Raw genomic sequence first — 26,597 nt, 5'->3', positions numbered from 1 at the left:
ATTTCCATTAGCAAATCCCTGTCCCCAGTGCAAAGCAGAACCAAGTAAAACTAGCACCAAAAGATCTGACTGAACCTCCAAAATACTAAAAAGAGATTGATATGCAGGCAAAATAACACCAACTGTCAGTACTAGCACACAAAATAGCCTCTTAAATGTGGTGTCCACCTTAGGGATACCTTCCTGCAACTCCTTCCGGCATTTATGTAGTGACGGTAATTATTTGGAGCGGGTTTAGGGGAGAACTTGGGGTGAATGGGTTGGAGGAATTAGTCACATTCACTTGACCAGATTTTCATAAAAGATGGGCCTTAAATGGAACCGGGGCTTTTTTTGGAGGATAATTCAAATGTAGAAACTTTTGGTGGTAGAATTGAGGCAGTAGCTATCAGTCTTGGACCACTTTCACCATCTAACTACAAGGAAATTTCAACTTGCTTTTAAAGTGTGAGAGGAATGGATAATGCAAGCATATTATTTAATTGGGATTATTAGCTCAGAGCTAAAGGCTATGAGTAGTTTGGATACATCCAAGATTTCTCATGACAATGAGAAGAAATAAATAGGCGAGACTGAATGGTTAATACTTTTAGAAGTTTCACAGACTGAGTACTTGTACCTGAGGATAGCAAACATTATATTTTAATAAAGAAATCAGATGTAAATCTGGAAATTATGCATCAGTCAGGTTAACATCTGTAGTGAGAAACATGCTTGAGAGTATTATACATGCTTGGGTGTGTTGCACAGGATGCTATCAAGGTTCATCTAAAAAGACTACAACAGTTATAAGGAATAGTTATCATGGAATTAGAAGCAAAAGATTTTGTCTCATTAATCTGCCGGAATTCTTTCAGAAGCTAACTAAATTAGTGCATGAGGCTATTCAATGGATATAATTTACTTGGATTTTTAGATGCAACAGGAAGGTATGTCAATAATGAACAAACTCTCTGCACTCTGAAACTGGATATGTAAAATTCACCAATACTTTAACATACATCAGTGTTTCTACAATACTCATATTAAAGCCAGATACAATTCAATCTAACAAGTTTCATATACACAGCCTCTATGTTGTGTCTTCAGCATAACATTAAGTTGAAAATATTCCATCAACAACCAGTTCACTGGCTGGTCTCCTAAAGGCTTTGAACAGCTTAGCCTTGTTTCAGAAGTAACACATCAAAATATTTCTCATTTTGCTTTTGCATGATTGGAGAATGATCCAAAAAGCCTCCGGGAATAACAGCATTACCTGGCTATAGTAAAAGAGCAAGCTAAGCTTATACTATCCCCAAAGTTCTGATGATTATGTGGAATGATTGTAAAATTATGGCTAAATAATGCAATAGGTTCTGGCCATGGGTCATACCTATTTCTTGCTGTCAAAATAATGACTGCAATTGAAGTTAGCCATTAGTAAGTATTTACATTATAGAGTAGAATTTCCACCGAGGTTCTCCTGATATGCCACTGAAACTTTGGCAGAAGACTGGTGGAATCCCAGAGAAATGGCAGTTTATGATATTTCTCCAGAATTTCTGCTGATCTTCCACTGAAGTCATGGCAGGAGATGGGAGAATGCCAGTGGAAATTCAGGTTTATGTTTATAGCAATTGCCTGAGTTTCATAAACTTTTCATCACCAAATTTTTAGACAAAACAAAACTATTTCATAGAATCACAGAATGATACAGCACAGAAGGAGGCCATTCGGCCCATCGTGCTTGTGCCAGCTCTTTGAAAGAGCTATCCAATCGGGGAAACAGCCTCTCGGTATCTACCGTGTCAAGCCCTCAAATCATTTTATTCGTTTCAGTGAGATCATTTCTCATTCTTCTAAACTTCAGAGAATATAGTTCACTTCCTGACTAAAATATAGCCTCATCTCACAGGCTACTTTGAGAATCTGCAAATGTATGGGACACAGTGCCAAGAAATATCCAATAAGAGCTCAGGTGTCATATTAGTGCAAGTGGGGAGCCATACTTACTTTTTTTCCAAAACTCTTATTATAGTATATCACATTGATTTTAACTTCTTGTAGATTAATGGAAAGAAAATGGACTTCTCAATTGTGATCATTATGGAATCCACATGCCAAACAGGTGAAAATTGGATGCTGCAGTGCAGCTTCCAAACCTTTGTGCCAGGCTTAGGCACAGTTATTTTCTCCTATGAGCAGTAAGCACATTATTTAAAGTAGCTTTTTATGATATTCAAGCATTTTAATAGTAAAATGAGAATGTTGCCTGTAGAATGTGGAGAGACAGCAATTCAGCTCAGTGGCAACCTACAGGTCAGATAACTTTTTAAAAGTTACACATTTTTATGTTTAAATTCTCCCCCTTTCCTACCTTCTATCCAATTGCAAGCACAAAATTAAAATACTAACCTGCTAACAACATAAGAATTAATTAGTCCCCCGGCTTGCTGGAGGCAGCCAGCAGTGGTCAATATATTTTCACCCCACTGCACACAAGTGCATGGGGAGGACAGGGTATACGGAAAGATTTTTTTAAAAAAGTTTCCTTCATTTTTAAAAAAAAAGCTTAGGTTTTTAAAAAAAGATTCTTTTAAATATTTTAAATGTATATTTTAGAAGTTTTTAAGAATTGTAAAGGCTTTTTACACATTTTTAAAAAAAAGTTTAACCTTGCATAAGGGGCCCTGCGAACCATTGGGATTTCCCATTTGGAGATCATTCTGGTATTCCTTTTCATGAGCACTCCCATACCTTGCCCCAAATCATTCTGTACATATCCTGCCAGTGACAAAAACATCTCACTGACAACTATTTTGGCAATCTTCCAACTGTTTAAGACTACCATGCTGCTCTTTGGTACCTACTCTTGTGTGGTCTTTCAATCCTAGTCTCCTACTTCTCCTATGGTGGCTGGAAATTTGAGGTAATTTGCAGCAGAACACTTCAATGAATTAAGGTACTCCCTCAGGCAATTGAAACTAGTCCAGGAGATCACTCTGGCCCTCATAATTCTATGCAGTAGCTACCTTTTTTAAGAGATGATCTCCACTCCAGCCAGAAACAGGTCCAGCTCTCACTTAAAGGAATTCAGCAAATAGTCATCGACCGCACGAGCCGGCAGCCTGTTCCAGAGGTCCACTATTCTCTGGGAAAAGAGCCACCTCCTGACATCTAACCTGGATCTAGCCTTGTACAACTTAACATTGTGACCCCCCCGGTCCTCCCCAACCGATTTAAAAGGAACAAACTTTCAACTCAAACACCATCTATTCCCTTCATCAACTTATAAACCTCAATCAGATCACCCCTAAGTCTAAACTTCTCTAAAGTGTAGAGTCCCAGCTCTTTTAGCCTATCTTGATAACCAATATGCTATAAATTAGTCTAGTGGCCTTCCTGTGACCTTTCCCTTTCCAAAGCTTCAATATCACCACCCATGTGAGGAGACCAAAACTGGACACAGTATTCTATCGGAGGTCTGACCCAGTTCTTGTACAATGACAAAACAGCATGTCACTTGTCTTGTAAATGCACCCCAACACCCTATTCGCTCTAGCTATTGCTTCACAGCATTGTTCATATCTTTAGAGATGTGTGCACCAGAATGCCCAGATCTCTTCCTTTCTCCACCTGCTTTAATGTTTTTCCCTGATGGATGTATGTATGTTCAGCATTCACCCTGTCCACATGCATGACACTGCACTTTTCTAAGTTAATAATTGACAGTAGTCATCAACAGATGGCATTTCCATGGCCCCAGCAATAAAGGATCATCTTGTTCCATAAAACATTAGTCATCATGATTTATAGTGCATCCTATACAAAAAATCTTTGTGCCCCTGTTTCCATTTTCAAGACTACCTGGAGACGTTTTATTTTGGGCATTTTGAAGCCTCCATAGAAAAGCATAGTCGACAATTAGGAGCATTTGGATTTTTACTTAGAATACTGACTGTTCAAAAAATATATATTTTTAAAAAGGTCTGATCAGGACTGCCCGATTCTGCCTGGATGTACCCAATACTGAATAGGATTAGTAAAATTGAGCAAATGCTGCCCTCTATAGAGAGATTACGTAAAATAACACTGACAGCATATATTAGGAAACCTTCATTAGTGTCAGATTCAAATCTATACTAGTTAAAAACAATTGGACTACACTTCATTTGTAAAAGAAATTTAATTTTGAGTTAGTAAATAATTAATGAGGGAAAAGCTAAAAAATCCTTACTTTCTATGATTTGGGGATGACTTCACAACTCTTAAGCAACCTAATCCCTGAGGTGTTTAATAGATTATCTCTCAATATCAAATGATATGTTATCTAACACTTGGCTGCTTTTGTACTTCCCCCTTCTATAAAACATAACTTGCATTGGTAATTTTTTTTGAGCAGATGAAAGATAGATTACTTTACTTAAATAGAATAAATCAATGATCATGCTGACCACATATAGTGACCTGCAGCAGTAATCGTACCCAGAGTTGGTTTTAATACGACTTCAGAGATCCAATTTTATTATGAATTGTATTATCTCTCTGGGAATAATATAAAAAATTCATACAATGCATATTACTCACTCATAACTGAATGGTTATTAAAATAATGGCATGTATTTTCCTGTGGCAAATTTGTAATGATTCCATTTGGCATCATTAGGGACTGCAAACAAAACTACTTCACCAATGGGGCTCTCATTGGAATTTTTTGAGGAGGTAACAAGGAGGGTCGATGAGGGTAACGCATTTGATGTAATGTACATGGATTTTAGCAAGGCTTTTGACAAGGTCCCATATGGCAGACTGGTCAAAAAAGTAAAAGCCCGTGGGATCCAAGGGAAAGTGACTAGTTGGATCCAAAATTGGCTCAGTGACAAGAAGCAAAAGGGTAATGGTTGACGGGTGTTTTTGCGACTGGAAGGCTATATCCAGTGGGGTCCCGCAAGGCTGATCTAGTACTAGGTCCCTTGCTTTTTGTGGTACATATTAATGATTTGGACTTGAATGTGGGGGGTTTGATCAAGAAGTTTGCAGATGATACAAAAATTGGCCATGCGGCTAATAGTGAGGAGGAAAGCTGTAGACTGCAGGAAGATAGCAATGGATTGGTCAGGTGGGCAGAAAAGTAGCAAATGGAATTCAATCCAGAGAAATGTGAAGTTTCTTATTCTGGTGAGTGTTTCTTTTTTAAGGATGAATTTATTTGTGTTAAGTTTAGTAAACAATCTAATAAATTGAAGCATGGCAGGGCAGCTCAAACCCATCGAATGCATGGCCTGTGCCATGTGGGAACTCCAGGTCACAACCACAGATGCAGAAAGTGTTGTCAGCAGCAGGAGCTCGAGCAACCGGCTCCGGATTTCAGAGCTTGAGTAGCAGCTGGCGTCACTGCAGTGCATCCGCGAGCATGAGAGCTACGTGGATAGCACGTTTCAGGAGGTGGTCACCCTACAGCTTAAGAGAGTGCAGGTAGAGAGGGACTGGGTGACCGCCAGACAGACAAGGCGGGCCAAGCAGGTAGTGAAGGAGTCCCCTGAGGGCATCTCACTCTCTAACAAGTATTCAGTTCTGAATAATGGTGAGGGAAAGGGTTCCTCTGCGGAGTGCAGCCAGAGCCAAGTCCACAGCACCATGGATGGCTGAGCTATATCAGGGCGGGGGGATGGGGGGGTGAGAGGAGAAAGGTCAGGAGAGCGATAGTGATAGGGGATTCTATAGTTAGGGGAGCAGACAGGCGTTTATGCGGCCGCAGACTTGATTCCAGGAAGGTATGTTGCCTCCCTGGTGCCAGGATCAAGGATGTCACTGAGCGGCTGCAGAACATCCTGGGGGGGGGCGGGGTAGAAAAAAAAGAGAGGGTGAACAGCCAGAGGTTGTGGTTCATATCGGTACCAATGACATTAGATAGAAAAAGGGATTAGGATCTGCAGGCAGATTTTAAAAGGAGTTAGGAAAGAGATTAAGAAGCAGAACCTTAAAAGGTAGTAATCTCCGGATTACTCCCGGTGCCATGCGCTAGTGAGCATAAAATAGGAGGATAGAGCAGATGAATGAGTGCCTGGAGAGATGGTGCAGGGGGGAGGGCTTTAGTACCTGTTCTGGGGAAGGTGGGACCTGTACAGGCCGGACAGGTTGCACCTCAACGGAGCTGGGATCAATGACCTCTGACCTTGCAGGGAGGTTCGCAAGTGCTGTGGTGGGGGGGCGGGCGGTTTAAACTAATTTGGCAGTGGGAAGGGCACCAGGATGTAGCATTGGAAAGGAGAAACAAGGAGCACAAAGGATCGGGAGAGAAAGATAGCACTAGATCAAGTAATAGTGTAGTATTAGGTGGGATCAAACTAAGAGTGAGTACATGAAAGTCTAAGACTGGTTTGCAGTGTATGTGTGTATACGCATGAAGTGTGGTAAACAAGGTTGGTGAGCTTCAGGCGCAAACGGCTACATGGGAATATGATGTCATGTTGATAATGGAGACCTGGTTCAAAAACGGGCAGGATTGGGTACTAAATATTCCTGGATACAAGGTGTTCAGGAAAGATAGGGAATGAAAGAAAGGAGGGAGGGGTGGCAGTATTGATTAAGGAGAATATTGCTGTACTGGAGAGAGAGGATGTCCTGGAGGGGTCAAGGACAGAATCTATTTGGTTAGAGTTAAGAAATAAAAGAGGTGCAATTACACTAGTGGGTTTATTCTATAGGCCACCAACTAGTGGGAAGGATACAAAGGAGCAAATTTGCAGGGAAATTACAGAGAGGTGCAAAAACTATAGAGTAATAATAACTGGGGACTTCAACTATCCTAATATAGACTGGGATAACAATAATAATAAGTGGCGAAGAGGGGGAGGAATTTTTGAAATGTGTTCAGGATAACTTTCTTGACCAGTACATTTCCGGCCCAATGAGGAAGGAGGCATTGCTGGACTTGATTCTAGGAAATGAAGCTGGCCAAGTGGAGCAAGTGTCAGTGGGGTAACATTTAGGGAGCAACGATCATAGCATCATAAGGTTTCGAATAGCTATGGAAAAGGACACGGACTACTCTAAAGTAAAAATACTCAATTGGAGGAGGGCCAATTTCAATGGGATGAGAACAGATCTGGCCCAGGTAAATTGGAATCAAAGATTGACAAGCAAAACTGTAATGAACAGTGGGCGGCCTTTAAAGAGGAGATGGTTCGGGTACAGTCTAGGCACATTCTCATGAGGAAGAAAGGTAAGGCTACTAAAGCCAGAGCTCCCGAGATGACAAAAGAGGAAGTGAGTAAGATGAAACGGAAAAAAGGGGCGTATGACAGATTTCAGGTTGATAACACAAGTGAGAACCAGGCAGAATACAGAAAGTTCAGAGGGGAAATGAAAAGGGTAATTAGAGGGGCAAAGAGAGAGTATGAGAATAGACTGGCGGCGAACATAAAAGGGAATCCAAAAGTCTTCTACAGGCATGTAAACAATAAACGTGTAGTAAGAGGAGGGGTGGGGCCGATTAGGAACCATAAAGGAGATCTACTCATGGAGGCAGAGGGGATGGCCGAGGTACTAAATGAGTACTTTGCATCTGTCTTTACTCAGGAAGAAGGTGCTGCCAGTGTCTCAGTAAAGGGAGGTACAGTTGAGATACTGGATGGGCTAAAAATTGATAAAGAAGAGGTACTAGAAAGTCTAGCTATACTTAAAGTAGATAAGTCCAGATGGGATGCCTCCTAGGTTGCTGAGGGATGTAAGGGTGGGAATTGCGGAGGTACTGGCCATAATCTTCCAAACATCCGTTGATACGGGGGTGGTGCCAGAGGACTGGAGAATAGATAGCACTAGATCAAGTAATAGTGTAGTATTAGGTGGGATCAAACTAAGAGTGAATACATGAAAGTCTTAAGACTGGTTTGCAGTGTATGTGTGTATACGCATGAAGTGTGGTAAACAAGGTTGCTCCCTAAATGTTACCCCACTGATACTTGCTCCACTTGGCCAGCCTCATTTCCTAGAATCAAGTCCAGCAATGCCTCCTTCCTCATTGGGCCGGAAATGTACTGGTCAAGAAAGTTATCCTGAACACATTTCAAAAATTCCTCCCCCTCTTCGCCACTTATTATTATTGTTCAAAAAAGGGTGCAAGGATAAACCCAGCAACTATAGGCCAGTCAGTTTAACCTCAGTGGTGGGGCAACTTTTAGAAACGATAATCCAAGACAGAATTAACAGTCACTTGGATGAGGGTGGATTGATTCGGGAAAGCCAGCACGGATTTGTTAAAGGCAAATTGTGTTTAACTAACCCGACAGAGTTTTTTGATGAGGTAACAGAGAGTAGATGAGGGCAATGCAGTTGATGTGGTATATGGACTTTCAAAAGGCATTTGATAAAGAGCCGCACATAGAAACATAGAAAATAGGAGCAGGAGTAGGCCATTCGGCCCTTCGAGCCGGTTGCCATTCAATATGATCACGGCTGATCCTCTCTATCTCAATACCATATTCCTGCTCTCTCCCCATACCCCTTGATGCCTTTAATGTCGAGAAATCTATCTAGCTCCTTCTTAAATATATTCAGTGACTTGGCCTCCACAGCCTTCTGTGGTAGAGAATTCCACAGGTTCACCATCCTCTGAGTGAAGAAATTTCTCCTCATCTCAGTCCTAAATGTCCTACTCTGTATCCTGAGACTGTGACCCCTCATTCTGGACCCCCCTCCCCCCAGCCAGGGGAACCATTCTCCCTGCATCCAGTCTGTCTAGCCCTGTCACAATTTAATCAATGAGATCCCCTCTCTTTCTTCTAAACTCGAGTGAATACAGGCCGAGTCAACCCAATCTCTCCTCATACAACAGTTTTGCCATCCCAAGAATCAGTCTGATGAACCTTCTCTGCACTCCCTCTATGGCAAGTATATCCTTTCTTAGGTAAGGAGACCAAAACTGCACACGATATTCCAGGTGTGGTCTCACCAAGGCCCTGTATAACTGCAGTAAGACATCCTTGCTCCTGTACTCAAATCCTCTGGCAATGAAGGCCAGCATACCATTTGCCTTCCTAACTGCTTGCTACACCTGCATGTTTGCTTTCAGTGACTGGTGTACAAGGACACCCAGGTCCCTTTGTACATCAACTTTTCCCAATCTATCACCATTTAAATAATATTCTGCCTTTCTGTTTTTCCTTCTGAAGTGGATAACTTCACATTTATCCACATTATACTGCATCTGCCATGTATTTGCCCACTCGCTCAACTTGTCTAAATCGCCTTGAAGCATCTTTGCATCCTCCTCACAACTCACAATCCCACCTAGTTTTGTGTCATCAGCAAACTTGGAAATAATACATTTGGTTCCCTCATCCAAATCATTGATATATATTGTGAATAGCTGGGGCCCAAGCACTGATCCCTATGGTACCCCATTAGTCACCACCTGCAACCCCAAAAAAGACCCATTTATTCCTACTGTTTTCTGTCTGTTAACCAATTTTCAATCCATGCCAGGATATTACCGCCAATCCCATGTGCTTTAATTTTGCACACTAACCTCTTATGTGGGACTTTATCAAAAGCCTTCTGAAAATCCAAATAAACTACATCCACTGGTTCTCCCTTATCTATTCTACCTGTTACATCCTCAAAAAAATCCAAACACGATTTCCCTTTCATAAATCCATGTTGACTTTGTCTAATCCCGTTGATATTTTCTAAGTGTCCTGTTATCACATCCTTTATAATAGATTCTAGCATTTTCCCTACTACTGATGTTAGGCTAACCGGTCTGCAGTTTCCTGCTCTCTCCCTCCTTTTTTAAATAGTGGGGTTGCATTTACCACCCTCCAATCTGCAGGAACTGTTCCATAATCTATAGAATTTTGGAAGATGACAACTAATGCATCCACTATTTCCATCGCTTCCTCTTTTAGTACTCTGGGATGTAGATTATCAGGCCCTAGGGATTTATCGGCTTTCAGTCCCATTAATTTCTCCAGCACTATTTTCTTAATAATACTAATTTCCTTTAATTTCTCCTTCTCACTAGTCCCTTAGTTCCCTAGCATTTCTGGGAAGTTATTTGTGTCCTCTTCCATGAAGACAGAACCAAAGTATTTGTTTAATTGCTCTGCCATTTCCTTGTTCCCCATTATAGAGTCTCCCATTTCTGACTGTAAGGGACCTAAATTTGTCTTCACTAGTCTTTTTCTTTTTACATACTCGTAGAATATGTAACTCGGTAGAGCACAGTAGGCTGATCATCAAGATTGCGGCCCATGGAATAAAGGGGGCACTAGCAACATGGATATAGAATTGGCCAAGGGACAGGAAACAGAGTAGTGGTGAATGGTTGTTTTTCGGACTGGAGGGAGGTGTACAGTGGTGTTCCCCAGGGGTCTGTGCTGGGGCTACTGCTTTTCTTGATAATATATTAACGACATGGACAGGGCACAATTTCAAAATTTGCAGATGACACAAAACTTGGAAGGGTAGTAATCAGTCAGGAAGTTAGTGATAGACTTCAGGAGGATATAGACAGGCTGGTGGCACGGGCAGACATGTGGCAGATGAAATTTAACACTGAAAAATGCGAAGTGATACATTTCAGTAGGAAGAATGAGAAGAGGCAATATAAACTAGAGGGCACAACTCTAAAAGGGGGATAGGAACAGAGAGATCTGGGGGTATGTGTGCACAAATTGTTGAAGGTGGCAGGCCAGGTTGAGAAAGCGGTTAAAATAGCATACAGGATCCTGGGCTTTATAAATAGAGGAATAGAGTACAAAAATATGGAAGTCATGATGAACCTTTATGAAACACTGGTTCAGCCACAACTGGAGTATTGTGTCCAGTTCTGGGCACCGTACTTTAGGAAAGATGTGAAGGCCTTAGAGAGGGTGCAGAAGAGACTTACTAAAATGATTCCAGGGATGAGAGGCTTTAGTTACATTGGATGGACTGGAGAAGCTGGGATTGTTCTCCATGGAACAGAGAAGGTTGCGAGGAAATTTGATCGAAGTGTTCAAAATCATGAAGGGTCTAGACAGAGTAGATAGAGAGAAACTGTTCCCATTGGCGGAAGAATCAAGAACAAGAGGATATAGATTTAAGGTGATTGGCAAAAAAAACAGAGGACATGAGGAAAAACTTTCTCACACAGCAACTAGTTAGAATCTGGAATGCGCTGCTGAGGGAGTGGTGGAGGAAGATTCAATCATGGCCTTCAAAGGGGAACTGGATAAGTACCTGGAAGGAAAAAAATTGCAGGGCTATAGGGAAAGGGCGGGGGAGCACGACTAGATTGCTCTTGCACAGAGCCGGCGCGGACTCAAAGGGCCGAATGGCCTCCTTCCGTGCTGTAACCTTTCATTGATTCTAAGATTCTAATACATTTGGGGAGGGCAAAGAAGGCAAGGGATTACACAACAAATGGGAGGATACTGAGAGGTGTAGAGGAACAAAGGCACCTTGGAGTGCATGTCCACAGATCCCTGAAGGTGGCAGGACAGGTGGATAAGGTGGTTAAAAAGGCATACGGGATACTTTCTTTTATTAGCTGAGGCACAGAATACAAGAACAGGGAGGTAATGCTAGAACTGTATAAAACATTTGTTAGGCCACAGCTTGAGTACTGCGTACAGTTCTGGTCACCTCATTACAGGAAAGATGTGATTGCACCAGAGAGAATACAGAGGAGATTTACGAGGATGTTGCCAGGGCTGGAGAATTTTAGCTATAAGAAAAGATTGGATAGACTGGTGTTTTTTTCTTTGGAACAAAGGAGGCTTAAGGGAGATTTAATTGAGGTGTATAAAATTATGGTGGAACTAGATAGATTGGAAAGGGAGGACCTATTTTCCATAGCAGAGGGGTCAGTGATCAGGGGGCATAGATTCAAAGTATTTGGTAGAAGGATTACAGGGGAACGGAGGAGAAATGTTTTCACCCAGACGGTGGTGGGGTTCTAGAACTCACTGCCTGAAGGTGGTCGAGGCAGAAACCCTCAACTCATTTAAAAACTACTTGGATGTGCACTTAAAGTGCCGTAATCTACAGGGCTACGGACCAAGTGCTAGAAAGTGGGATTAAACTGGATAGCTCTTTCTCGGCTGGCACGGACATGATGGGCCGAATGGCCGCCTTCTGTGCCGTAACTTTCTATGATTCTATGACGTAGATTTAAGGTGATTGGTAAAAGGACCAAAAGTGACATGAGGAAAAACTTTTTTATACAGCGAGTGGTTAGGATCTGGAATGCACTGCCCAAGGGGGTGGTGGAGGCAGAGTCAATCATGGCCTTCAAAAGGGAACTGGATAAGTACTTGAAAGGAAAAAATCTGCAGTGCTACGGAGATAGGGTGGGGGAGTGGAACCAGCTGGATTGCTTTTACATAGAACTGGCATGGATTCGTTGGGCCGAATGGCCTCCTTCCATGTTGTAACCTTCCTTTGATTCCTACAGCCAGCAGATAAGAAACTTTCAGACCCTTGGGATGGATTCAGGCCCCAGAAGTGAAAGGCAATGTCTAGTCCAGTTACCCAATCAGTTTATTTTTAATTGCCGACAACAGTCATAATATCAAATAAATATAGGGCCCGAAATTCCCAGGATTGGAGAAGGCAAAAAGCAAGATTTCATCCGAGGGAAATCAAGAATTTGGGATGGAGCTTGATTCCATTGGGATTTATAGGCCCCTTGAAATTCTGGTGGGGTGGAAGCCATGGTCAGATCTCCTGCCATTTTTTTTTATTATTCGTTCATGGGATGTGGGCGTCGCTGGCAAGGCCAGCATTTATTGCCCATCCCTAATTGCCCTTGAGAAGGTGGTGGTGAGCCGCCGCCTTGAACCGCTGCAGTCCGTGTGGTGAAGGTTCTCCCACAGTGCTGTTCGGTAGGGAGTTCCAGGATTTTGACCCAGCGACGAAGGAACGGCGATACATTTCGAAGTCGGGATGGTGTGTGACTTGGAGGGGAACGTGCAGGTGGTGTTGTTCCCATGTGCCTGCTGCTCTTGTCCTTCTAGGTGGTAGAGATCACGGGTTTGGAAGGTGCTGTCGAAGAAGCCTTGGCGAGTTGCTGCAGTGCATCCTGTGGATGGTACACACTGCAGCCACTGTGCGCCGGTGGTGAAGGGAGTGAATGTTTAGGGTGGTGGATGGGGTGCCAATCAAGCGGGCTGCTTTGTCCTGGAAGGTGTCGAGCTTCTTGAGTGTTGTTGAAGCTGCACTCATCCAGGCAAGTGGAGAGTATTCCATCACACTCCTGACTTATGCCTTGTAGATGGTGGAAAGGCTTTGGGGAGTCAGGAGGTAAGTCACTCGCTGCAGAATACCCAGCTTCTGACCTGCTCTTGTAGCCACAGTATTTATATTTATAATTTCAAGCAGGTGTGTCTGGGGGAGCTCCTGGGCTTCTCCATGAATTCTGTCCATTATACCCTCAGTAGGTTTCAGTCCTCATGTCAGTTTAGAGATGCCATGAATCCCATTGAGGCCCCAAACCTTTACTAAACTAAGTTAATGACTCGCAGGGAGAATCAATTATCTTAGTCTGCAGGGACAAAGGCTTTCTTGGCCAATTTCCCTTTGCCTAGGAGAGCCTGTGGCACCTCAGGGACATTGGGGTGGGCGTCACCAAAGCACCGTTGCAGGCGCAATATGCCGGCCCCAGTTATGCAAATGACCCCATCCCTGGGATTTTGGATGGGATGAATGGCTTTGGACAAGGACAGATGGAGGTTAAGCTCTTCTGCACTTGCACCCAGTGGAGGAGCTCCCAGGCATTTCAGGGCCATAGTCTTTACTTTTAAAACTACTTTTCTTTTTTAAAATGGCACCTTCCTCTCAGGCACAGAAGGAATCATGTTCATGATATGAAATTAACATTGTTCATGCAAAGCACTAAGATTTAATTTCATTTTTGTTTCCATTTGGCACAGAAATCACTGTTGAGTTTAATAGGCACTAAATTGGACCGTGTAGCGCCCGTTGTTTTGGCGCTACATGGTCCAATGTAGCGCCTATTAAACTCAACAGTGATTTCTGTGCCAAATGGAAACGAAAATGAAATTAAATCTTAGTGCGCCAGTCGTCATTTTGGTATAGGTGCTAGCCCAAGCGCAGATAATTCCCAAGCGCTGGAATCATGTAAAGTAGGGAGAAAATGGCTTCAGTGTGCAATGCTGATTTAAAGTGATAGACACAATTTTGGGACTTAACGCTCAACTCAACGCACAGTCTTAACCCCGACCATCTGAACGCGTCTTAGAGTGCCTGGAGGACCCCCCACCAGCACTATTTAAAGGGACCATGTAAGATCTACAGGTTAGTGGCTGGATTATTGCCTCTGGCTGCCGAGACATTTGGAACCGTTTTTGGAGGTCTCCTAGACTTCAATACTAGGACGTGGGGACATAACCTGACATTTAGAGATGGGACCTGCAGGAGTGAAGTTAAGAAATGCTTCTACATGCAAAGGATGGGAGACATTTGGAACGCAATTCTAGAGACGGCAGTTGATGCTAGCTCACTTGTGAATGTTAAATCTGAGATTGACAGATTTCTGTGAACCGAGGGTATTAAGCCATATGGGACTGAGGCGAGTATATGGAGTTAGGTCACAGGTCCACCATGATCACACTGAATGGTGGAACAGGCTCGAGGGGCTAAATGCCGCTGCCACTTGCTGCCTCCTGATATGCGCCACCTTCTCCTGCAAGAAAGCGAGGCGCGTGCCTGGGTGATGTGCCGGTCATGGTTGAATAGCTGCCAGTGTGTGTGGCCTGTGAGTTGTGGGTGGGCAGCTTGAAACAGTGGTAACGTGTAAGGGTGAGAGGAAGCATCTGATTGTAAGAGTTGAGTACTGGTGGAAAGAGCTTATTGGTATGTGGGTGATGGGGGGTGTAGTGCATGGTGCAGTTGGTAGGAGACGCCACTTGACAGTTGACCTCACTCACCTTGCCCACTCATGTCAAAGCATTGAACATCTTCCTGCACTGCATCCATGTTCATGATGCTGTGCGCCTGGCATTGACTTCGTCCCCCGCTGCCTCCCACTGTCTTTTGAGTATATGTCTGGAGGGCCTCTTGGGATTTAATAACGCGCAACCTTTATTCAATGTTTTAACATAACTCATCAGTGCGTAAACATAGGGATGGGATCTGAATCTGTGTTTTATGTGTGCGATGTCTGATCTCTGTTCAGACTCCCTGCAGACAGTAGACTGTTATTTTCAGCAAATAACAGGTACAAGCTCCCTTTAAGAGATTTCTAAAAAACATCTTCCTTTTAAGAGATGGAGCTCCCTCTGGTGGTGGAAAGTGCAAATTGCATTCATTCCATGTGCAAGGCCTGGAAAGGAACATCGATTGCAGGTAAGTCTCCCTTGGAACCAAACTTGCGTCTTGTCTGCCCAGGGTCCATCGGGTGTGGGGTGTTGGCGCATCGTGCTAACATTGCCCAGAATGGACCCCTAACCAATTTTTCCCCCAAGGTTTCTCTGTCACTTTTCTGCATTGATATTCCTTTTTCTTTCTGCATTAAAACGTCAAAACATGACCAACAGAATACTTAAATATTTACAATGGGAATTACTTTAAGCAGTGAGATGTACAAGTGTTCTTGTTATGCACACATTTCATTTGCCATGTAGAATTATACATTTTACATAAGTGTATACTTGGAAGGGAAGTAAACCTCATGGCAATTGTTTACTTCTAATATATTATGCTTTTCTACTCAGTTTAATTATTGCGATTTTTTGAGGTGTTCATTATTCTTTATGTTCACTTAGTGTACCTTTGTTGCTGTGACATAATTTCCTTCCAATCAGTCAGTTATAAGTAAGGAATATATATGAGAATTTATTGTTCCTGTGCAAAACTTCCACCAAGGGCATCAGATGCATTACTTAAATAAGCGACATAGTGCTTTGTTCGGGCAAGAGCAATAAGCTGCTTGAACTGGCTGTTATCCCCATTGATCTAAAAAAGGATTTTAAACCACGGACTTTGACCTCTCTAACAGATAGAATATTCTCAAAAACATATTGGGGCAGAAATTGCTCAGAGCAGAGAAGTAACTGTTACCGCCGCCCCATGGTTTTAAATTAACAAACTTACTTTGGGCACTTCCACGAATAGGAAGCGGAGAAGAGCCCAACGTAGCTGGGACCCTGGGAGAAGCAAGAGGATTACTCTCTCCCCTCGTCCAATCAGATTGCAGCATTTTTGACAAGCAGCAAAACTGTTCTGCAGGCTTGGAACGTGAAAAGCAGGAAATGAACATTAGAATCATTGTAAAATAAACAGTTATAGACAGTGAAAAGAAAGGGTAAGAAATAATCAAAGTAAATAAAAAAGAGACGGGAGGGAAAAGTAAAAAAAATTCTTAATTTAAGTCACGAGGATCGAGTTCCGGATTTCCGCCTTTCACTATGCATGTGTGAACAACGGAACTTGCTCCTCCATTTTGCCACTAACAATGGTGAGCGCTGTTGAGCTCTCCGTTCTTTTCTGTGCAATTTCTGCCCCGTTACTTGTAAAAATAAAATTAGCCATTTTAAAAAAAAATGTAAAGAATTTAAAGTTTACTATCTATATCTGAAAATCCACCACAGTTGAAGGTAATCTCAGTAATTGAAAATTCCAGATTTACAACAGAGCATTCGAGCCAGCACATGACAAAATAATTCAACTGCTTAAAGCAATTTTTCAATGATTTTGTGAAAGCAGCAGAGACAGACAAGGAGAGAGAGAGAGAGAGAGAGAGAGAGAGAGACAGACAGACAGACAGAGGAGAGAGACAGACAGACAGACAGAGACAGAAACGGCCGAGTGCAAAGACAAAGGCTGTCGGCCCTGACAACATCCCGGCTGTAGTGCTGAAGACTTGTGCTCCAGAACTAGCTGCGCCTCTAGCCAAGCTGTTTCAGTACAGCCACAACACTGGCATCTCCCAACAATGTGGAAAATTGCCCAGGTATGTCATGTCCACAAAAAGCAGGACAAATCCAATCCGGCCAATTACCGCCCCATCAGTCTACTCTCAATCGTCAGCAAAGTGATGGAAGGTGTCGTCGACAGTGTTATCAAGCGGCACTTACTCACCAATAACCTGCTCACCGAGGCTCAGTTTGGGTTCCGCCAGGACCACTCGGCTCCAGACCTCATTACAGCCTTGGTCCAAACATGGACAAAAGAGCTGAATTCCAGAGGTGAGGTAAGAGTAACTGCCCTTGACATCAAGGCAGCATTTGACCGAGTGTGGCACCAAGGAGCCCTAGTAAAATTGAAGTCAATGGGAATCAGGGGGAAAACTCTCCAGTGGCTGGAGTCATACATAGCACAAAGGAAGATGGTAGTGGTTGTTGGAGGCCAGTCATCTCAATCCCAGGACATTGATGCAGGAGTTCCTCAGGGCAGTGTCCTCGGCCCAACCATCTTCAGCTGCTTCATCAATGACCTTCCCTCCATCATAAGGTCAGAAATGGGGATGTTTGCTGATGATTGCAGTGTTCAGTTCCATTCGCAACCCCTCAAATAATGAAGCAGTCCGAGCCCGCATGCAGCAAAACCTGGATAACATCCAGGCTTGGGCTGATAAGTGGCAAGTAACATTCGCGCCAGACAAGTGCCAGGCAATGTCCATCTCCAACAAGAGAGAGTCTAACCACCTCCCCTTGACATTCAATGGCATTACCATCACCAAATCCCCCACCATCAACATCCTGGGGGTCACCATTGACCAGAAACTTAACTGAACCAGCCACATAAATACTGTGGCTACAACAGCAGGTCAGAGGATGGGTATTCTGCAGTGAGTGACTCACCTCCTGACTCCCCAAAGTCTTGCCACCATCTACAAGGCATAAGTCAGGAGTGTGATGGAATACTCTCCACTTGCCTGGATGAGTGCAGCTCCAACAACACTCAAGAAGCTCGACACCATCCCGGACAAAGCAGCCAGCTTGATTGGCACCCCATCCACCACCCTAAACATTCACTCCCTTCACCACCGGCGCACTGTGGCTGCAGTGTGTACCATCCACAGGATGCACTGTAGTAACTCGCCAAGGCTTCTTCGACAGCAACTCCCAAACCCGCGACCTCTACCACCTAGAAGGACAAGAGCAGCAGGCACATGGGAACACCACCACCTGCTCGTTCCCCACCAAGTCACACACCATCCCGACTTGGAAATATATCGCCGTTCCTTCATCGTCGCTGGGTCAAAATCCTGGAATTCCCTTCCTAATAGCACTGTAGGAGTACCTTCACCACACGGACTGCAGCGGTTCAAGGTGGCGGCTCACCACCCCCTTCTCAAGGGCAATTAGGGATGGGCAATAAATGCTGGCCTTGCCAGCGAAGCCCACATCCCATGAACAAATTTTTAAAAAAGAGACAGGCAGACAGAGACAGATAAGGAGAGAGAGACAGATAACGGGAGACAGACAGAGAGACAGACAGAGAGACAGACAGAGAGACAGACAGGCAAGGAGAGAGAGAAAGAGAAAGAAAGTGAGAAGGAAAGAAAGAAGGAAACAAACATCCCACGCTCGCAAATTGCAAACTCTACTTTTGCATTTTCTCCCATGTTGCCAGCAGTAGCGCCGAGAAGATCAATCATTGATTCCACAAGACTCCCAGAGAATCCGGGAGGGTTGACAACCCTAATGTGGATTTTCAAACTGGAAGTTATGGCATGCTGTGAATGGCTATTATTGCTGTCAATTATTAGAAATTCTGGTGCTTTAAAGACAAATCCCAATTTTATGATTAGGCTAACCAAAGCTTTTTCAACCACATGGAACCTTTCAATTGGAAATCAATCAGTTCCCAAAAAAGGGTTTCCCTCAGAATAGCTACCATAACAGTGAGGAGGACAATTTTTCTTACACAGTACGTTATGATGATCTGGCCTAAAAAGATGGTCGAGCCAGGTTCAATAGTAACTTTTAAAAGGAAATTGGATATATATTTGAAAAGGAACATTTTTTAGGGCTATAGGGAAAGAGCAGGGGAGTGGGACTAATTGGATAGCTCTTTCAAAGAGCTGGCACAGGCACGATGAGCTGAATGGCCTCCTTATGTGCTGTATAATTCTATGATATTCACATGTCTTTGGCCATTCTACTTTTGTTTTGCATGTGTACCTTTCAAAGAGAAAAGAAATATTTTTCTCCTCATTTTGATTCATGTCATGCAGTATTCCTCAGCCAGGCATCTGTCAACAATGCTATTGCAATGATTGCTGGGAGTGTGAAAAGACATTCCAAGGTGACTCACCCTCTGATTTTCCCCCTCTTCTTTTGGCATGCCTCCACCATCTACATTTCCCAACCAAGATCAGGAACCTATGACCTACTATTTAGAGGCACAGAATATGGATATAATTTGATGGATTTTCAGCCTACTCCCATTATCATTTCTGATTTTAGTTCTCCTGTACTAAATGTTTTCAGCCATTTAAAAACAAAAATTCTCATTTAACATTTGAAAAATAATAATCTTTGGTGTGTTCCATGCAATCTACAATACGATTATGTCATTCTGCTTCATGATTAGTTTGAGAGGGGAAAAAAAAGTACAGGGAACTGAAAAGAAAATTCCATTGCATTTTATTCAATGTGCCGTTTTAAACTGTAAAAACTCCTATGGCCATCAAAAAGCAATAATCAAAATGTTTAAATTATTGAAGGTACCACAACAAATTTCAGTGTTGTGGTGATTTCAGTGCACCTCTAAAAATTTTTTAAAAATAAATAAATAATCAGATAACAGGCAGCAAAGTTCAAACAAGATGTTTCATCCATCACGTCAAGATGTTTTTTTTTGAAAAAGCATCTACATATCCTGTTACCAAATTTATAGATGCATCAGTTTGAGCTGTCAGTTCATGCCGATGATGACCATGAATTCAACTCTTCAAGGAAGTGATCAATATGTCTCATTTCAACTTGGGCTCAAGGTCTAATCTCACAGAGTGTCCTCTCGTCAGCACAACCAACTGTTTTTCAGTGATTGGGAGAACACAAAGTGATCTACAGACTATATTCTGTGTCTACAAGCCTTTCACAATACCAGTTGCTCCTAAACACTGATCTATTTCCTTTCACATTTTGTCAAAACCATTTGCCTCAACCCTATTCTTTTCCTTTGGGTTCTGGATTAGACTGTTACTAGTTCTCTATTCCTCCCTGCTTTTGTTACCTTACTCCCAGCCTCTTTCAGTTTCTATTCATCCTAGATAATAATATCAACTTTGGTGCTTAATTATTTTGGGCATTTTAAATCCTTTTACAATTCTTTAGTCTTTCACTTTCAATCTCTTATCTATTATGTAAGTTTTCCTCTTTATAAAATACATTGCCAGCATCCGAGGTCTGACCAAAAATTTTAAACCACAATTCTTTTCATATGCATGATATACCGTACGTAATTCATACACCACATATTCAATGTCTGAGATATTGCTATAGAATTGATGTATCGCCAGCAGGAAAAAAATGTTGCAAAATTAAGGAAATTATAAATGCTCTGAAGTAAATTAACACTACAAAGCCAAGAATTAACCTCCAGTGGAACTCTTTACACCCTCATTGTACGTGAACTAGTTAATATGTAATCAGCATGAGGTACTAATCTACCTCATTCTTTTTATCCCAATTTGCTTCACTTGGATGCCCATCACTGATTGTTTTTGACCTACAAATCACGTGTTGTTAAATAATGACAGAACAGTACCCTGTCAAGGCATTTCTTGCTGTGAAGTCATTCCAATTATATATATGTTACCAAGGTTTGATTTCCTGGGGATAGATAAGCTGAAAAAATGCTGCCTTAAAAAGGCAAAGGTGGAAAGCAAATATTTGATACTATACAAAAGCTTATTTCAGTTAAAATATTGACACCAGTAAAGACAGTTGTACCAGCCAATGTCTCAGTACAAACATGGTGTCAAATCACAGACGTCTCCAGTTTTTTCCAATCTATAACTATCAAAGGGAGCTTTGTTTCAGTATGTGAAGTTTTCCTCGTGCAAAAATTTAAATGAGATGCAAGAACTTATCACAAGACATTCATCCCACTGAATCATGTGTATTTCACTGATGCCAACACTCCCAATAGTTGCTCCAGTATGCTTAACACATTAAAATTTTAGGGTAATGCAGCTACAAAAACAAAGGGCCCAAAAACCCTTGGACCCTCTGCACTGACAGCTGATTTCCCCTCCTGATTTTTTTTTTATTATTCGTTCATGGGATGTGAGCGTCGCTGGCGAGGCCGGCATTTATTGCCCATCCCTAAATGCCCTCGAGAAGGTGGTGGTGAGCCGCCTCCTTGAACCGCTGCAGTCCATATTGTTTAGGTTCTCCCACAGTGCTGTTAGGAACGGAGTTCCAGGATTTTGACCCAGCGACAATGAAGGAACGGCAATATATTTCCAAGTCTGGATGGTGTGTGACTTGGAGGGGAACGTGCAGGTGGTGGTGTTCCCATGTACCTGCTGCTCTTGTCCTTCTAGGTGGTAGAGGTCGCGGGTTCGGGAGGTGCTGTCGAAGAAGCCTTGGCGAGTTACTGCAGTGCATCCTGTGGATGGTACACACTGCAGCCACTGTGCACCGATGGTGAAGGGAGTGAATGTTTAGGGTGGTGGATGGGGTGCCAATCAAGCGGGCTGCTTTGTCCTGGATGGTGCCAAGCTTCTTGAGCATTGTTGGAGCTGCACTCATCCAGGCAAGTGGAGAGTATTCCATCACACTCCTGACTTGTGCCTTGTGGATGGTGGAAAGGCTTTGGGGAGTCAGGAGGTAAGTCACTCGCCGCAGAATACCCAGCCTCTGACCTGCTCTTGTAGCCATAGTATTTATGTGGCTGGTCCAGTTAAGTTTCTGGTCAATGGTGACCCCCAGGATGTTGATGGTGGGGAATTCGGTGATGGTAATGCCATTGAATGTCAAGGGGAGGTGGTTAGACTCTCTCTTGTTGGAGATGGACATTGCCTGGCACTTGTCTGGCACGAATGTTACTTGCTACTTATCAGCCCAAGCCTGGATGTTGTCCAGGTCTTGCTGCATGCGGGCTCGGACTGCTTCATTATTTGAGGGGTTGCGAATGGAACTGAACACTGTGCAATCATCAGTGAACATCCCCATTTCTGACCTTATGATGGAGGGAAGGTCATTGATGAAGCAGCTGAAGATGGTTGGGCCGAAGACATTGCCCTGAGGAACTCCTGCAGCAATGTCCTGGGGCTGAGATGATTGGCCCCCAACAACCACAACCATCTTCCTTTGTGCTAGGTATGACTCCAGCCACTGCAGAGTTTTCCCCGATTCCCATTGACTTCAATTTTACTAGGGCTCCTTGGTGCCACACTCGATCAAATGCTGTCTTGATGTCAAGGGCAGTCACTCTCACCTCACCTCTGGAAATCAACTCTTTTGTCCACGTTTGGACCAAGGCTGTAAGGAGGTCTGGAGCCGAGTGGTCCTGGCGGAACCCAAACTGAGCATCGGTGAGCAGGTTATTGGTGAGTAAGTGCCACTTGATAGCACTGTCGATGACACCTTCCATCACTTTGCTGATGATTGAGAGTAGACTGATGGGGCGGTAATTGGCCGGATTGGATTTGTCCTGCTTTTTGTGAACGGGACATACCTGGGCAATTTTCCACATTGTCGGGTAGATGCCAGTGTTATAGCTGTACTGGAACAGCTTGGCTAGAGGCGCAGCTAGTTCTGGAGCAGAAGGCTTCAGCACTACAGCCGGGATGTTGTCGGGGCCCATAGCCTTTGCTGTATCCTGTGCACTCTGCCGTTTCTTGATATCACGTGGAGTGAATCGAATTGGCTGAAGACTGGATTCTGTGATGATGGGGATATCGGGAGGAGGCCGAGATGGATCATCCACTCCGCACTTCAGGCTGAAGATGGTTGCAAACGCTTCAGCCTTGTCTTTTGCACTCACGTGCTGGACTCCACCATTATTGAGGACAGGGATGTTCACAGGATCCCATTGTAGTATCCGGGGTCAGGGCAGAATCATCTATTTTACCTATCACATCAGTATGAGTGCATCTTGGGCATGCCCACTTTTGGTGGGGGAAGGGGGTGCGGGGGGAGAATAAGACGTGCCCCCAAGCAGCTGATTGGGGTGGGGCTGCCAGGGATGGCACTGAAGGGTGCAGTTCTGCATGTGATCAGGCTCTTTTGAAAGAGGGCTGATCTAAAAAAAAATTGGAAGAGTCAATTCCACCATCTTCCAGACCATGCCCCTGGCATGAAGACCCCACTTCCACACCAACAAGGGCCTAGATGCCAATTTCTCCCCAGTGCCCAGATGATTAGCCACAAAAGAGGCTGAAACTGTGGTAATCCAGCTGGAGAACTCCTCCAGCATCATAAGCCTTATACATGGTGGCAGAACATACGCCCACCCAAGGCCCCAACAGAAACTCAGCACCATCACTCTTCCATGCCGGACCTTATGCAACTATTTTACCCCCTCACTATTCCCCAGATCCAGGTGAATTAGTACAGGAGTGCAGAAATCTGCACTGAATCCATGCATAGACTTTTAAGTATTACAAACAAAATATTTCATTAGATTCATCCAAACAATAGTTATGCAACCTACAGATTGTCAATGATGATTATAAAATTATTGAATTAAATTTTAAACCTTGTGACCAGAACACTTTTCTAATATTCCCCTCAAAAATTTTCTCTGACAAACTAGTTTTAACTTTTCTTAGCTGCATGAAATAAAGAGATTACAAAAAAAATGCAATTGTTTAATAGCTGAACTGAAGTAATTACAACATTAATTAAAAATATTGTTTTAACTAACCTTGTAATGGCAGGTAATCAGATAGTGCACCTTGCTCCTTGCAGTCTTGTTGCTCAATCTTTCCATTCGTGTAGCTGAGATTTTGTTGCAAGCTGTTTGAAATACCACTATTTCCTTCTTTCAAATTATGTTCCACTTCTATTTCTTTAGATGTGGTGTAGGTATGAATGGACGTATATGGCCTTAAACAGTCCACATGTATAGTTTTATGTTCTGTTTCTAATTCAGGTAGTGGGAGAATCTGGTGATGGAGCTGAGGACTAGGTATTCCTGAGGTCAAAGAGGATGGATCAGGAGACACGTGATGATACGTATTGCTAGCAGGACATGGATTGTTAAAAGTATCACTAACAGCAGTTAGTAAAGATAAAGAATCACTTTTGTTGACTCCCTTAAGATTATCACCCAAGGAAACTCCATCAACAGATTGAAGTGACTTTAGAAACATTTTTTCTTTTATTTCTGGTGTATCTTCCCTTAATAAATTTTTGTCACAAGTCAGATTAGTTCCACTTGCATTCGCCTTGCTCATTTCCACTCTATGCCATTCACCAGTTTCATGAAATTGCTCAGTCTCAACAACATTTACCAGGTTCTTGTTGATATATCCACTGAAGGTCTGTGATTCTGCATTGTTTTGTACTTTTTCCTCGGCAGGTTCAAGTACTTTTCTGCTGCTATGTATCTTCCTTTCACACATCTCAGTATTTTCACATTCCATGCCCGTCACAGGTACTGTGACAACATTACAGCTGGTCACAGTTTCACTCTGCATTTCAGTAATCACTGTGGAAATATTTTGTTCCTCAATACAACATTTCATTGATTCATCTGCAAAAGAAACATAATTTTTGCTTTCTTCAGGCTTTGAAATAGCCTGAACAACTTTTTGCACAACCACGCCTGCATCTTGTATTTTGGCAACCACTGTGACTACCATGTTCTCATTTGTTAACCCATCTCCAGAGTGATGAGCGTTGTACTCTGAAGGTAAATTTGTCACGGATATTGGGGTGTTGGTCTGGTCAGGTAAATTCTCAGTTGTCAGTTTTTCTTGCAAGAAGTTACCATTCTGCTGTTGCAGGAGTTTGATCGTGTCGTGTAGATCATCCAATAAGCTGTTGCTATTGGTCACTAAATCTTCAGCAACAAATTCATTGTCATACTCTGACAAAAAGCTGCAGATGTCAGTATCTAACCCAAATGTCCTTGCATCATCCTGAAAATCCAAATTGTCCCTTGGGAGCTCTGACTTAGCCCCTTTTGTTTCCGACAGCAAGTCAATACCAACCATGGCTGGCTGGAGACTTTTGCTTTTACTATAATTAACTGAATTAGGAGAATTGCTTACAGTGCTTTTTGTGCACATCTTCCTGTCACTCAGCAGTGATATTTCTTTAGCACTTATAATAGAAGGTTCTGATCCCGCAAATGATTTATTTTTTACATTTTTACGTGAAGACTCCTCAGTGCTTTCTCTTCTTCTGCCAAGCTTTTTCAGCTTTTTAATTTTAGCATCACTTTTCTTACGTTCAGAAGTCACTGACATCGAATGTTGTAGATCCAATGCACCATAATCTTCTTCCCGCTCACTATGCTTATTTTCAGCCTCTTGGATATCTTGAACTTTTCCATCTTGATTTCCCATGTTCAAAATTAGACTATAAGCTGGTCTTATAGTAAACGCATCAGCAAATATGGGTTGTTTTTCAATAGAGCATAGAGACACAGCACACAGTTCCTTAACAGTGTTAGTTGTGGCAGTTTGCTTCTGAATGTATGTAGTGTTGTTACAGTACAAGCTTTTCTGTTTTCCAGTCCCTGACTCCTCCTTTGCTTGATTGTACTCTGGAAAACATTTCATGGAGCCATCTAGCGAAGTACAGCAGTTGTACGGAGTCCATCTGGCTTCTCCCCCAGGGCAATAGAAGCTGATGAAGCAGAGTTCTTTGATACGTTTATGTAACTGTTGGGTGGTACGAGTACCTTCCATTATATGCAATGCATCATCCAACGACTTACACACTTAATTTAAGTGGTCAGAGTTTGAAAAGTCTGACTAAGACAAAATCATGTGATAATTAGGCTCCACTGGAGACTTTATTTTCATCTTCACTATGTCATGATCCTGCAAAAGAATTTAATAAAATATTTTTACTGCAGTAATCACCATTATCTCTTGATGCTGCCAAAACCTTTTAGGTTTGAAAAATGATTTATCCCATATTTCTGTATGCAATATTTTTAGCATCTTACACTTGGGTGTGATTCTATTGGTGAAATACACACAAACCAGATGCAGTTCACTAGGAATTTTAGTAGAGTTATAGAATAATGACAGCCTTTAAGAGGGAAAAAAAAAGCAGCATTCAAAGAAACATCATAAGCACAACTTTTGTCAGACTAAAAATTTCTGCATCGCGGTGAAAGGGTCAATAACCCTCATGCTTGTGAGCAATGGTAACACATTGTACATGGTGAAGTTTCTATTTTTTCTTTGTGTTAAAGTTGTAGGATGTCAATCCTGGAAATAATATCACTTTTCCATTTTGGCATCTGCTGTCAGCACCACACACAGCCATATGTCAATGCTTAGGCACTGTGTGTCAAAACTTTCTGCTCCAGTGCTGTGTCTGATTCCCCCGTGATATGTTGATCTTCGTGCTTGTAAAAATACTGACAGATCTTAGCATTACTGAATCTATGTGTTTTTACAAATATTGTTTTAGAAAATATCAGAAGATTGAGGATTGGGTGGTACAGTGGATTAGAGCACTGTCCTT

At 42.7% G+C, this 26,597-nt stretch overlaps 1 protein-coding gene across 1 annotated transcript in view; it reads right to left on the bottom strand.

Annotated features, from left to right (window-relative positions):
• The window catches only part of fmn1 (formin 1), a 449,066-nt gene extending 423,259 nt beyond the window's left edge, over positions 1–25,807 (bottom strand). Inside the window, exon 1 of the mRNA XM_067991364.1 lies at positions 23,815–25,807. Coding sequence (XP_067847465.1) covers positions 23,815–25,807 — 1,993 coding nt within the window. The remainder of the gene's footprint in view (positions 1–23,814) is intronic.
• Positions 25,808–26,597: the final 790 nt, after the last annotated feature.

The sequence above is a fragment of the Heptranchias perlo genome, chromosome 10 (assembly GCF_035084215.1).
Source record: "Heptranchias perlo isolate sHepPer1 chromosome 10, sHepPer1.hap1, whole genome shotgun sequence".
In the NCBI taxonomy this organism is placed as follows: Eukaryota; Metazoa; Chordata; class Chondrichthyes; order Hexanchiformes; family Hexanchidae; genus Heptranchias; species Heptranchias perlo.
The sequence above is the reverse complement of the archived record's forward strand: the minus strand, read 5'-3'. Positions and strand labels throughout refer to the sequence as shown.